We start from the raw sequence: 14,685 nt of genomic DNA on the forward strand, positions 1-14,685 counted from the left end.
CCAAACAGGCTTCCGCCCGGGCCAAGGCACTGACACCGCCTTGCTGGCAGTCATGGAGGAGGCACGCTGCATTCTGGACTCGGGGGGATCAGTGGCAGTGATCCTCCTGGACCTGAGTGCAGCGTTCGACACTGTAAATCATCAAGTGCTACTCCAGAGACTTTCGGACGCCGGAGTGAGAGGGACAGCGCTAAACTGGCTTAGGTCATTCCTTAGTGAAAGATCTTTCCAGGTATGGGAAGGGGACGCACGGTCGGCATCCACCCACCTCCATTGTGGTGTGCCTCAGGGCTCCTCTCTGAGTCCTACACTATTCAACGTGTATATGGCCCCCTTGGAGGAGGTGGTGGCTCCATTCAACATCAAGATCGTGAGCTACGCCGACGACACCCAATTGGTGTTCGCCCTCTCCCAATCTTTGGAGAACTCCCAGACACTCCATGCCTGCCTCTCACAGGTCCACTCCTGGATGGGGAACTCAGCACTCAAATTGAATGGGTCCAAAACTGAGATCATGGTGATGGGACCTAAAAATCCATCCTTTCCCAGCCTAGCCTGGCCCAGTTGCCTGGGGTGTCTTCCGGAACCTAAGGATGAGATCAAGAGCTTGGGCATCTGGATGGAGCGAGATCTCTCCCTCAGAACCCAGGCTTCCAAACTGGCGGGTGTCTGCTTTGGTCTTCTCAGATCAATACGTAAGATACTGCCCCTCATCGCTTTCACATCGAGAAAGCTCCTGATTCAGAGTCTGGTTATGTCCAGGCTGGACTTTAATAATGCGATTTACCTTGGGGCCCCTGAAAGCACTTTGAACAGACTGCAACAAGTTCAAAATGCGGCAGCACGAACACTCTATAACATCCCCATGTCCTGCTCTGCTAAACCAGCACTGAGGGCACTACATTGGTTGCCAATACGGGAGAGAGTGAAATTTAAATCCCTATGCCTTGCACACAAAATCTTGCAAGGCAAAGGCCCTCCCATCCTTCAGAAGATGGTGACCCCGTACAAAGCGAGCAGAACTTTACGCTCAGATTGTCAACACCTGTCTGTCATCCCCAGGGTAAAAAAGGCCCGTTCAGGAGGAAGGAGATTTTCAGTTAATGTTTCCACCCTCTGGAATGCTCTCCCCATAGGTTTGCGCGCTGAACCGTGTCTTTTGCGCTTCCGTAAACAACTCAAGACCCTCCTCTTCTGTTAATTCATCTTCGTTCACGCTATTTCTGATGTGGTTGGTGGCAAAAGCGCAGGGATGCTCCAGGGTAACCGAGCGCTATATAAAACCGATCTAATAATAATAGTTGAGCTTGGGCTGGGTCTTACTAAATGCTCAATCTATGGGTCAAATTCTGACGATCCCCAGATCTTCGAAAATCTTGAGCCCTAGATCCGCAAACTGGTCAAATCAATCAAGGGAGTGATCAAGAGCGGAAACCCCGGGTATATAGGGCACTAACCTCACTTAATAAGAGTCATGGGTTAGTGGATATATAGATGGCTAAAAATACCTCCCAAAACATACGATACACATACTACTCATGTCCACATAAAAAATGTGTCAGGATTGATTTTTTTTTTTCGAACAACAACCTTTCTTAATAAAGCTAGCATTAAACTCTTACCTAAGGTTATATCGGATCACAATCCGCTAATTCCAGGGGTGGGAATTCCAGATTTTATAAAAAAAAAGGGGGAAGTGGCCATTCGCTAAGAAGCTATTGGTCAACAGGGATTATATTGAGCATATTAATAAGTGGACAGCTGATTTTTTTTTACATCAATAGGTACAGTGCCTCTAGAATAGTGGTTTGGGACACTTTTAAGGCGGTCTGAGGGGAGAAACTATTAGCTACATGGCCAGAGCAAGAGCGCTGCGTATGGAAAAAAATCAAGAGCTAATGTGTAAACTTAAATTGGCAGAAGAAGAGCATTCTCTATTAATCAAACAGGGAAAAGAGATAATGCAAAGCCTGGGGCAAATTACGGCCCTTAAGGCAGAAATTAACGGATGGTTGGTGCAAAAACCAGCGGAGGAGTTTTAGTCTCAGCGTGTATATAGGAACTCTGTGAACTATCTCTAATTGCTAAATTGTTTTTCTTAAATGAACTAGTATAGTGTTACATTTTCTAGTCGCTAATTTTGCACCATTTGGATATAAATTGTACTTATTCATGTTTTGGGAATTTCACACTTTTGTATTACTGAAGAAGAACCACAAATATGACCACAGGATCTCAGAGTTCTCCACTGTAGTACAACTAGTGACCATATTTAGTGCCAAAATACGAGACTCCATTTGGCCCACTTAGTTTAAAGGTCTTACGGCAAAGTGCTGAAGGAAAAACAATGGGTACTTGTACGAATTGTTTAACACTTAACAAAGGCATTCTATCTTCCGTTTTTGACAGGTAATTATTTTTTAATGTGGTGGTTTTATATAGTGTTCCTGTTCTGCAGAGGTATTAGGTAGCTTTTCCAAACAAATAGCAAATATTATAAGAGGCCAATCCTTGCAGAAGAAAAAATTGCAACATAGTTATGGACCCACCCCCCAACATAAAAAGGGTCCACGTGGGTTTTAATGTTTTCCAACAGACAGTAAGCTTCATTATATTTACTACATGTTCTTCCTTCATTTTTTTTCATCTGTCTAAGTTTTATAAACTCCAGGAATAAGTGGAACATAACCTCAGTTTTTCTCATTTTGGTTTACCACTACTCCAATTCTAATGACGAATGTTATGTAATAATAGTTTAATGGGAAGGAGGAATGGCACTGGCGTAACGAAAGTTGAGTGGGCCCCTCTTCAAGGTACATGAAGGGGCCCCCACTCCGTATTTAATATGGAGCTCTCAGGCCTGAGTACTGTGATGAGGGGGCCCCCTGCAGCTCGCCCCCCCCCCCCCCCGCACTGCAGGGACTGCGGGGGCCTGTGTTACGCCACTGAGGAAGGGGGGATGGCAACTAAGAAGGTGAAGGCTTGGACACCTCCCAAGGATACCCAAGTCCGAGAAGATTAGATTCCTCTCTGCCCAGGTGGCATCTTGCATCACAGAACTGCTGCTCAGATGGTTGATCCCATTGATGTTTGTGGGGTTGGGAACCCTGTAGTGATTCTCCAGACGCAATACCAGGTGTATTGTTGGTCTTCTGTTTTTTAACTTTATCACCACTCTAATTATTGCATCACTTCAATAATCATGCACAACACTTTGGCGCAAATATGTAAAGAAATGCCATGCATAAAGGATGGAGTTAGAGAGTAGAAAGGATTTCAAAGCCAGATGGAGTGCTCCTAGCTCCATCAAGTTACAGAGTACAATTGTATCCTGGAGACCATCTTCCTTGGAGTGACTATGCAAGGGTTCCAAAATTGCAATAAGGCGACAGTTTCACACAATTGCAGCAGATACATTCTTCTAAAGGCTGCTCCTCTAGATAAGCCCTTCCTCTGTCACCACCACCAGAAATGGGTGCCAGTTGCTGGAGATTGATCCAGTCTATCCTCTCAAAGACAGTGAGGCGTTTTTGGTTCGCACAGTCTAGTTAAGGATGGTGAAGACATTAGTTGTTGTGTCAAACCAGGGAGAATAAAGGGGACTTAGAAATGAGACCATGACAAGAATAGGCACAGTTTGTGAAACCGAATACGCGTTCCTACACTCTCACCAAGAACAGCTCTTAACATGGAGATGTCATTGAAGAAAGGAGGACTCACGCTGAACCCAGCATGCAGTTCCAAGAGAAATAGAATGCAAGAGAGAACTAGTAGCTGATATCCCAGAATAGAACATTAAGGAATGGCTTAAAAGAGGTGGCAATGGGCACTAGAATAAAGCCTCAGTCTTGCAATGGGAATGGACAGCAAGTCGGCAAACTCTTGCATCAAGTAGGGCATAATCTCACACTAGCAAAGGCAGCAGGTAAAGTAAGCAAAGTCTCGCACCAATAAGGTCAAAACTAATTGCGGTTATTGTCTAGACCAGAGAAAATTCCAAGACAGGTCTGGAAGCAGAAATTGGGTCGGTACACAATAGGTCAGTCCATTGAGTCGAGAAAAAATAATATAAGTCAATAAATACCAACAGGGTGTCAGGCAATGTACATAGAAATAGGAACTATGTAGAGATAGGCAGAAAGGTGGAATCAGGCTAGTAATTAGGAATCCACAGTCAAGAATAATATGAATGGAAGATGAACCAGCAATCACAGGGTAGCAATGGTACAATGGATAATTCACAGGGACAACAACATGCTGAGCTGTTGTGAAGCACTTGTTTAAAGCTTCTCTGGTCTAATAAAGTGAGCATTCTAAGACGGCACCTTAGAATTTTGTATATGCCTTTGCTTTCCCATGTCAAGATGACCATTACCCTCATATGCATGAGCAAGGGCAAGAAGCATACAAACCAATATTGTGACCTCCTGTGCGGGTTGCTGCTTGTGACACTTATCTATGGTTTCTAACAAAACTTTTTACAATAAACCCATCAGGCCTATACTCTTCACCACTTGCTCATTTAACCCACTCAGGTCTATTATACTGAGCATAAGCTTTTCCACAAGGAATTATCAGGCATACTGTGATACAATTACAATAGTGTACAGAATTTCAGTTTGAAAAACTATATACACCCCTTCCCTAAAACGGCCTTACAAAGTTTCTCATAGTGCACATTTTCTCTCACATGGTTTGTCAGATGGGTCCCCAACATCACAATCCTTGGCCTCAACACTGCTCTGTGAAATTCCTTGCAACAAAATACCTTGTGACACGCTTTAGCACTGTGCAATAACAGTCCATGCTTAAAGGAATGTTGCTGTAAGTTTTCACACTAAACAAGTCAAGCCTACAGCCATTGATGCAGCTTTTAATTGTAAGTACAAACTTTTTTACATAGTAAAACAAGCACTCTTAAATAGAAGCAGACACCGTCTATCCAGCCAAAGGTCTGTAGACAAGAACATAAATGTATGGGCGGAGCCTAAGTCTATCTGTCAGAAGTACTGCTTAAAGCTCTTTTTCTTGCAAACATATTAGGTCAGGAGACCGCCGTGCTATTAATACGGACGTAACCACAGCAAGAAGCACCTATCTGCCACGGCTGTTTCCAATAATGACCATGGAAAGTCAACAACCGCCACACCTTTTGGAAGAATTTGATTCATAATGATTGACTGTGTACTAAGAAAGGGATGCTTTGGAGGACACAAGCCCCTGTGCATCCAACCATCTTTCATGAGTCCTACCTCATTCATTCGCGTCATTGTCAGATAGTGATCCTTAGGGGTGGGAGGAACTTACTCTGTTGTCTTGAGAAGACTGATCCAGTGCTATTTGCTGAGGGGTCTCAGATACAGCACCAAGCACGGACAAATCAGCAGCATTTAGGCTCTGAGAATTGGGTAAGAGAACAGTTACCTGAAACCAAAACAGACTTGTAAGCTGGTTTTTTCGAATTCATGATTTAGAAACAAAAACTAGGCCTATAATTTCTAACACGTTACTTGTTATTAATAAAATATAAAGTAAGCAAAAAAACGAAACATGTTTGAATACAAAATTACATACAGAAACATTAACATTTGATAGTTGAAAACTTAGTTGTAATTCTAGTTCTCTCGTATCTACTTCTAAGGCATAAACATCAAGGTATTTCGACCTACGTATGAAATCTTTGAACCTGTTCCAATACATGAAAATTCCATCTTGCAAATTGTAACATTCCAAGCGGAGGTCCCATTTCACTTTACAAAGCAATAACACATAAAATTGAACACTATATAGGGCATTACCGTCCACTTTCCATTTTGTCTAACAAAAAATACATTAACAGCCCCAACTGACACTACACTGAGCAATGCTCGTTTACAGAAAGAAAGCCTCAATATACCATCTCTTACTTTGTATGTTATTTATGATGGAAAAATGGAAGCAAGCTTCTCAGTCAAATGAGTTTTGTTGTGTTTAGTTTACTCTAGTTGCATGGTTTATATAAAAATATAGAAAACATTGACCGTGGTAGGTTTCCATTAGACTATTTTGAAGAATGAACAACGTCTATGAACATGTGATTACAGATCCGTCACATAGGCACTGCTACAGTTTGTATTGATTAATAATTACATGCTATTTACAGTTCGTAGAAACATCAGATATGTGGTGCATAACTTTACAGACACCAGTTTTTAGGTCTCGCCTTTACCATTCCGCAGGAATGGGAAATGGGGAGAATTCAAGTCGGCAAAATCCTCTTCAAACCACGGGCTTTCAGCCGCGGTTTTCTTTAAGTTCACGTGAATCACGTGATTAAATATGCACGCGCATCGGCAGCATTTCTCCTGCAGGCTCGCAAAAGGCTCTCCTCCCTCCCCACATCAAAGGCATCAATCACCCTCCCACAGGCTTCCCCAGCGCTGCCCCGCCCCCTGATTCACAGCCAGGCCATCTGTTCCCTGCCAGACCTCTCACACCTCTGTCACAGCATGCCTGTGTACTTCAAAGGCTTATCACTTCACACGGCCGGCCGCAGGCCGTGCAACCAGAGCACTTCAGTTGGTGTGCAGCCCCCCTCCCAGCACTGCCTTGTTACTCTCGGCAGCCGTGAGTCCCTAAACACTTTTTATATTTAATTAGCAGCAGCAGCATTTCTCCTGCGCCAGGCCACATCAAAGGCTCTGTGCCACTTTCACCCACACAGCAACACTTACAGACACGCAACGCCACTCACACCCACGCAAGCCCACTATCATCCACGCAACACCACACTCACCCACGCAACGCCACTCACTCACTCACGCAAAGCCACTCACCCCAACGCAGTGCCACTTTCACCCACACAGCACCACTTTCAGACATGCAACGCCACTCACACCCATGCAAGCCCACTATCACCCACGCAATGCCACACTCACCCAAGCAACGCCACTCACCCAAGCAACACCACTCACACACGCAACACAACTCACCCACGCAACCCCACTCATCCACGCAACACCACTCATCCACGCAACACCACTCATCCACGCAACGCCACTCATCCACGCAACGCCACTCATCCAAGCAACACCACTCACACACGCAACACAACTCACCCACGCAACCCCACTCAGCCACGCAACACCACTCATCCACGCAACACCACTCACCCAAGCAACACCACTCACACACGCAACACAACTCACCCACGCAACCCCACTCATCCACGCAACACCACTCATCCACGCAACGCCACTCATCCACGCAACGCCACTCATCCACGCAACGCCACTCACACACGCAACGCCCCTCACCCACGCAACGCCCCTCACACACGCAACGCCCCTCACACACGCAACGCCACTCACACCCGCAACGCCACTCACACCCGCAACGCCACTGACACACGCAACGCCACTGACACACGCAACGCCACTGACACACGCAACGCCACTCACACACGCAACGCCACTCACACACGCAACGCCACTCACACACGCAACGCCACTCACACACGCAACGCCACTCACACACACAATGCCACTCACACACGCAACGCCACTCACACACGCAACGCCACTCACACACGCAACGCCACTCACACACGCAACGCCACTCACACACGCAACACCACTCACACACGCAACACCACTCACACCCACGCAGTGCCACTTTTACCCACACAGCACCACTTTTACCCACACAGCACCACTTTCAGACACACAACGCCACTCACACCCACGCAAGCCCACTCTCACACACGCAACGCCACTCTCACCCATCCAATGCCACTCACACATGCAACGCCACTCACACATGCAACGCCACTCACACACACAACGCCACTCACACACGCAACGCCACTCACACACGCAACGCCACTCACACACGCAAATCCACTCACACCCACGCAGTGCCACTTTTACCCACACAGCACCACTTTCAGACACACAACGCCACTCACACCCACGCAATCCCACTCTCACACACGCAACGCCACTCTCACCCATGCAATGCCACTCACCCACGCAACGCAACTCACACACGCAACGCCACTCACCCACGCAACGCCACTCACCCACGCAACAACACTCACACATGCAACGCCACTCACCCACGCAACGCAACTCACTCAAAGCCACTCACACACACGCAGTGCCACTTTCACCCACACTGTGCAGTGCACAATAGGTCTCGCAGTAGGAAAGTTGGAGCTATTGCTTTTGTAAATGACAAAGCCCTTTATGTTTTTAAAATGAAAACAAAAATAAAAGGCATTGTTATTTGCAATTGTAATAGCTCCAACTTTCCTACTGCGAGACCTATTGGCAACGCCAGTGCTTGTTTTCATTATGTATGTGATGGCTGCTGTATTCTGTCCAGGGTAAAAGCTTGGCAGCTGCTTTCAGAGTACACTTGATCCAAGGTTCGGAGAATTAAAGACTCTGAAGTTGGTGACAGAAACATTCTAAATTAATGAAAAGGCATTATATTTCTTGCAGAGAGAAGGGTTGCTGATAACGTTCTTACTAAAAGTGGTATGTCCTTTAATATCCTTGCAGTCTTGGATTCCTTTGCTAAGAGGATGGGAACGAGATTCGCCTGGTTGTATTAGAGGATTCTGGTTGGAGGGTACATATGAGATCATTCTCTGAGCTAGACCATAGTCTTTTTAGAGGTTTCTGGGTAGTTTAATCAATCTTGAACTGAATGCAAGGATTAATTGAGCCCCATGGAAACATCTACGGCCTGATTGAATGGGTCTCAACGGTTTCAGCTGATAATTAGCCTTGCCACACAATTTTGGATAGTGTGTAACTTTTTTTGATCCCTCTTGTTTAGAGGTTCTCCTAGTAAGTACCAGCATGATAAACGCTTGCCCTTATCAATGATGCTCTACATTTTACTGCTTTTGGATATCAAAGATGATCCAATCTGTTAAATCCATAAATTAGAAGCATTTAAAGTTTTAGCAGAAATGCTGCATACACAAACACCGAAAAAAAAATTGTCTTGGCGTATGTAGGGTGTCACACATATCAGTGTTACCACAACATGCCCTTAGTATCATAATAAATTCCATAGCACGATGTTAGCATATTACTAGTAAGTCAAAACTGCATTATCCCTTATAGAACGGTGCCCGGTCAGAGAATATGCAATATGCAAACTAATTGACAGAGTATGAAAGTTCACGCTCACATGGATCAAAGCCATGAACTGGCAACATAAAGCTAAAGTGAAGAAAGCAATGACACCCCTGTAAAGAGATTCTGTAGTGTGCGCATCATGCATCGATACAAATCAGTGCCATCGACAATGAAGAAACACTGTAGAAGCTACTAGCTTTAGTCAACTGTTCTTATGGATTAGTTACTTACCTGTAATCCTAGTTCTCTTCCAGGGGTATCCTCATCAAAGTCATAAGCATTAGAATATTCCCGCCCATGCGCGGGACCCCGGAAACACTATATTATATGTGCCCCACATATATATTACCTACTGGCGATAGCCAGTAGGTATATATAGTTAGGATTTTTTCCCTATGGGATTTTTGAAAATTCTATGTCTAATAACTTTGGCGTTTGTGGACGGAATCGGCTGAAATTTTCAGGAAAATGGCACATTTTGTTTCTGAGCAGCCCCTGAAAATTTGGGGGGGGGTTCGTCAAGGGGGGGCCGAGAAAAAAGGGGGGTCCCAAAACGCGTTTTTCCCATGTTAATTTCCATAGGGCGGTTGGACTCACTTTTAGCCCGAACGGCTGAATGGATTTCCACAAAACTTGGCAAAATTGTAGGGACTGTTAGCCCGATGTGCCTTTGCTAGGTCTCAATATATGTGCTCCAGTGGATTTTGAGAAATTAACGTTTAAAACAAGATATATATCTGTAACAGCGCTCCGGGCAGCGTTCCGGTTCGCGTACTTTTCGCGTATCGGAACTTTGCGAAGCGGAGCTGATTGGCTCTCCGGTGTCTGTCAACATTCTAAACAGTCCGGAGCGGTAGGGATTGTTTGTTTGATGTGCCTTTGCAAGGCCTCAAGATATGTGTATGTGTGGATTTTGTCTAATTAAGGTTAAAAAAAATATATATATCTGTAAGCGTGCTCCGGCGCGCTTACGTTACGGGTTTGGTTTGCGCTGCAGAGGCGACGCGTCATGAGGCGTCTCACGTGGCTACGTGATACGTCACGTAATAAAGAATATATTTTACAGCTACAGATATTAGCTTTTAAAAAACCAATGAAATTCACTGAAAAAACCACAGGTTATAGACTATATATAGTTAGGAATTAGCATAATAACAAATTAAGACAGTTTAGTCACTAACCCATGCACTCAGTGAGACACATTTAATCACTCACTCATACAGTCAGTCATGCACCTACTAAATCCTTCATCCAGACACTTATACATCCACTCATTCTTCAATATGTAAGACATATTTTAACTTTACAGAAACATACAGTCACTGGATGTTGTCATCAGTGATGTCATCAGTGATGTCATTTGAGATGTCATCAGTGATGTCATCAGTGATGTCACTGACCATGTCATGAATGATGTAATATGTGACATCATCAGCAGTGGATTGCGGGTGCGCGATATATAGTTAGTGCAACTAACTATATATGGAATTTCAATGGTTTTATGCGAGTAAAATAAGGTTTTGTAAATGCTGATTCCTAACTATATATGGTTTATAACCTATGGTTTTTTCAGTGAATTTTTAAGGTTTTGTAAATGCTGATTCCTAACTATATATGGTTTATAACCTATGGTTTTTTCAGTGAATACATATATATATATATAAATAATATATATATAACAAGCACTGGCGTTGCCAATAGGTCTCGCAGTGGGAAAGTTGGAGCTATTACAATTGCAAATAACAATGCCTTTTATTTTTGTTTTCATTTTAAAAACATAAAGGGCTTTGTCATTTACAAAACCAATAGCTCCAACTTTCCTACTGCGAGACCTATTGTGCACTGCACAGTGTGGGTGAAAGTGGCACTGCGTGTGTGTGAGTGGCTTTGAGTGAGTTGCGTTGCGTGGGTGAGTGGCGTTGCATGTGTGAGTGTTGTTGCGTGGGTGAGTGGCGTTGCATGGGTGAGTGGCGCTGCGTGTGTGAGTTGAGGTGCGTGGGTGAGTGGCATTGCATGGGTGAGAGTGGCGTTGCGTGTGTGAGAGTGGGTTTGAGTGGCGTTGTGTGTCTGAAAGTGGTGCTGTGTGGGTAAAAGTGGCACTGCGTGGGTGTGAGTGGATTTGGGTGTGTGAGTGGCGTTGCTTGGGTGAGTGGCGTTGCGTGGGTGAGTGGCGTTGCGTGGGTGAGTGGCGTTGCGTGGGTGAGTGGCGTTGCGTGTGTGAGTGGCGTTGCGTGTGTGAGTGGCGTTGCGTGTGTGAGTGGCGTTGCGTGGGTGAGTGGCGTTGTGTGGGTGAGTGGCGTTGCGTGGGTGAGTGGCGTTGCGTGGGTGAGTGAGTGGCGTTGCGTGGGTGAGTGGCATTGCATGTGTGAGTGGCGTTGCATGTGTGAGTGGCGTTGCATGTGTGAGTGGCGTTGCATGTGTGAGTGGCGTTGCGTGTGTGAGTGGCGTTGCGTGTGTGAGTGGCGTTGCATGTGTGAGTGGCGTTGCGTGGATGAGTGGCGTTGCGTGGATGAGTGGCGTTGCGTGGATGAGTGGCGTTGCGTGGATGAGTGGGGTTGCGTGGATGAGTGGGGTTGCGTGGGTGAGTTGTGTTGCGTGTGTGAGTGGTGTTGCTTGGGTGAGTGGCGTTGCTTGGGTGAGTGTGGCATTGCGTGGGTGATAGTGGGCTTGCGTGGGTGTGAGTGGCGTTGCGTGTCTGAAAGTGGTGCTGTGTGGGTGAAAGTGGCACTGCGTGGGTGTGAGTGGCTTTGCGTGAGTGAGTGAGTGAGTGGCGTTGCGTGGGTGAGTGTGGTGTTGCGTGGATGATAGTGGGCTTGCGTGGGTGTGAGTGGCGTTGCGTGTCTGTAAGTGTTGCTGTGTGGGTGAAAGTGGCACAGAGCCTTTGATGTGGCCTGGCGCAGGAGAAATGCTGCTGCTGCTAATTAAATATAAAAAGTGTTTAGGGACTCACGGCTGCCCAAAGTAACAAGGCAGTGCTGGGAGGGGGGCTGCACACCAACTGAAGTGCTCTGGTTGCACGGCCTGCGGCCGTGTGAAGTGATAAGCCTTTGAAGTACACAGGCATGCTGTGACGGTGGTGTGAGAGGTCTGGCAGGGAACAGATGGCCTGGCTGTGAAGCAGGGGGCGGGGCAGCGCTGGGGAAGCCTGTGGGAGGGTGATTGATGCCTTTGATGTGGGGAGGGAGGAGAGCCTTTTGGAGGCCTGCAGGAGAAATGCTGCCGATGCGCGTGCATGTTTAATCACATGATTCACGTGAACTTAAAGAAAACCGCGGCTGAAAGCCCGTGGTTTGAAGAGGATTTTGCCGACTTGAATTCTCCCCATTTCCCATTACTGCGGAATGGTAAAGGCGAGACCTAAAAACAAGCAATAGCAGCCAAATCACATTAGAGCTGAAATATGCTGTGAAGAATTTCCACCATACATGTATAATAAGCATTAGAAACATGAGAAACAACACCAAAGATTGTTTAGAAACTGTTTTAATGCTCAGAAAGCAGTAGAAATTCTCATAAGTCACTGGAAGCATAGGAAGCTCCCAGGCTGCATTGCAAACACACAGTCTAAAAAGACTGAAAAGCTAACCTGTAGCTGAATAGCAATAAACTGACACCGTGCCTTTAAGGCACTCATGACCCCCTGTATCCCATCATGCCCCAGGGGTGACAGTTAGGTCAGTTGTTCTTTTCGGACACTGAAAAACAAACCCAGAACAAATAGGTTAACGAAATCTCCTTATTAAAGAGTATCCTTTGCCCGGGGAGGCGGGAGGGTTGCTTATGACTTTGATGAGGATACCCCTGGAAGAGAACTAGGATTACAGATAAGTAACTAATCCTTCTTTTCCAGGGGATCCTCATCAATAGTCATAAGCATTAGAATAGAGTAGCGAGCCTCTCCTCATCCCTGCGGGCAAAGGAATGATAAAACAGTAATCTCATCAATAAGTCTGAGTAGACTATAGACTACCCAAACAGATTCCTCAAGGAGGCTTGCCCTACTTGAGTATCGGCCCTGGAATCAGATTCGAGGCAGTAATGCCTCGTAAAGGTATGAACTGATTTCCAGGTTGCAGCCTTGCATATTTCCGACATTGGAATGTCATGCAAGAAAGCTACTGTAGCGGCTTTCCCTCTAGTGGAATGCGCTTTTGGAGACATCAACAAAGGTTTGCCTGCTAGCTGATAGGCCAATTTAATGCAAGAGACAATCCATCTGGAGATGGACCTCTTGGCCGCTGGAAAACCTGTTCTCATTGAGCCATAGTTCACAAACAGTTGGTCCGTTTTCCTAATCCCTTTAGTCTTTTCCAAATAAAACTTAAGCACTCTCTTGAGATCTATGGAGTGAAGTGACCGCTCGGCTGGGGTCGTAGGATTTGGAAAAAAGGAAGGGAGGGAAATAGACTGATTTATATGAAAATCAGAGATGACCGTAGGCAAGAAAGATGGGTGAGCCCTTAGGACTACTCTGTTGTGGTGGAAAATAGTATATGGTTCCTTCGCACAGAGCGCTTGTATCTCACTTACTCTGCGCGCAGAGGTAATCGCCACCAAAAAAGCTGCCTTCCAAGAGAGATGTTGTAAGGAAGCCTTGTGGATGGGCTCGAAAGGAGGAGACATTAACCTGGATAGAACTAGGTTTAATTCCCACAGAGGAGAAGGATTTCGCACAGGGGGATACACTTTCTTCAACCCCTGGAGGAAGTCCTTAACCACTGGAACCTGAAAGAAAGACATCTGATCAGGTGATTTTCTGTTTGCTACAATAGCTGACAAATGCACTCTAATTGAAGTGTACTTTAAACCAGCAGTTGCGAAGGAAAGGAGGTATGGTAAGATGACGTCCTCCTGCCCCTTAGTCGGATCCAAGTGATGATCTCTACACCACAAGTAAAATCTTTTACACTTAAATGCATAGGGCGCTCTTGTGGAAGGTCTCTTAGCCTCCTTTAAAATGTTCATGCATTCGGGAGGCAAGTTCAAATGTCCATATTGCAGGACCTCAAGAGCCATGCTGTGAGGTTCAATGATGGGAGGTTGGGATGCATTATCCTCCCGTTCATCTTGCTCAACAGGTCCGGCCTGCAAGGGAGCTGCTTGTGTGGACACACAGACAGATGTAGAAGGTCCGGATACCACCACTGCCGAGGCCAATCCGGAGCAATCAGGATCATTTCCATGTTCGACCTGAGGAGCTTGGAAACTACTCTCGGAATCAGCGCTAGGGGAGGAAACGCGTATGCGAACATCCCTGCCCAATCCAACAGTAGAGCGTTCCCCTGCGTTCCTGGCCGGTGGAACCTGGACGCCAAGGCGTGGCATTTGGTGTTTTCGTCGTCTGCAAACAAGTCTATGGATGGACGACCCCAGCAACGAAAAAGCTCTTCTACTACTTCGTCGTTTAGCACCCAGTCTGGCTGATCTTCGAAGTGCCTGCTGAGTGCATCTGCTTTGACGTTCAACTCGCCTGGAAGGTGCACTGCCACTACTGTGAGACCTCGAGAGAGAAGCCAATGCCAGATTGTCTGAGCCTCTCGAGAGAGTGGGCGAG

At 46.0% G+C, this 14,685-nt stretch overlaps 1 protein-coding gene across 2 annotated transcripts in view; it reads right to left on the minus strand.

Moving 5' to 3' along the window:
* PRDM10 (PR/SET domain 10) overlaps positions 1–14,685 on the minus strand; it is a 1,138,198-nt gene that overhangs the window by 938,642 nt on the left and 184,871 nt on the right. For both annotated transcript variants that reach the window (XM_086956905.1, XM_086956904.1), the window contains exon 5: positions 5,308–5,424. In XM_086956905.1, the coding sequence (XP_086813031.1) occupies positions 5,308–5,424 (117 nt within the window). The remainder of the gene's footprint in view (positions 1–5,307; positions 5,425–14,685) is intronic.

This window comes from Lissotriton vulgaris, chromosome 2_1 (genome assembly GCF_964263255.1).
Source record: "Lissotriton vulgaris chromosome 2_1, aLisVul1.2, whole genome shotgun sequence".
NCBI lineage: Eukaryota > Metazoa > Chordata > Amphibia > Caudata > Salamandridae > Lissotriton > Lissotriton vulgaris.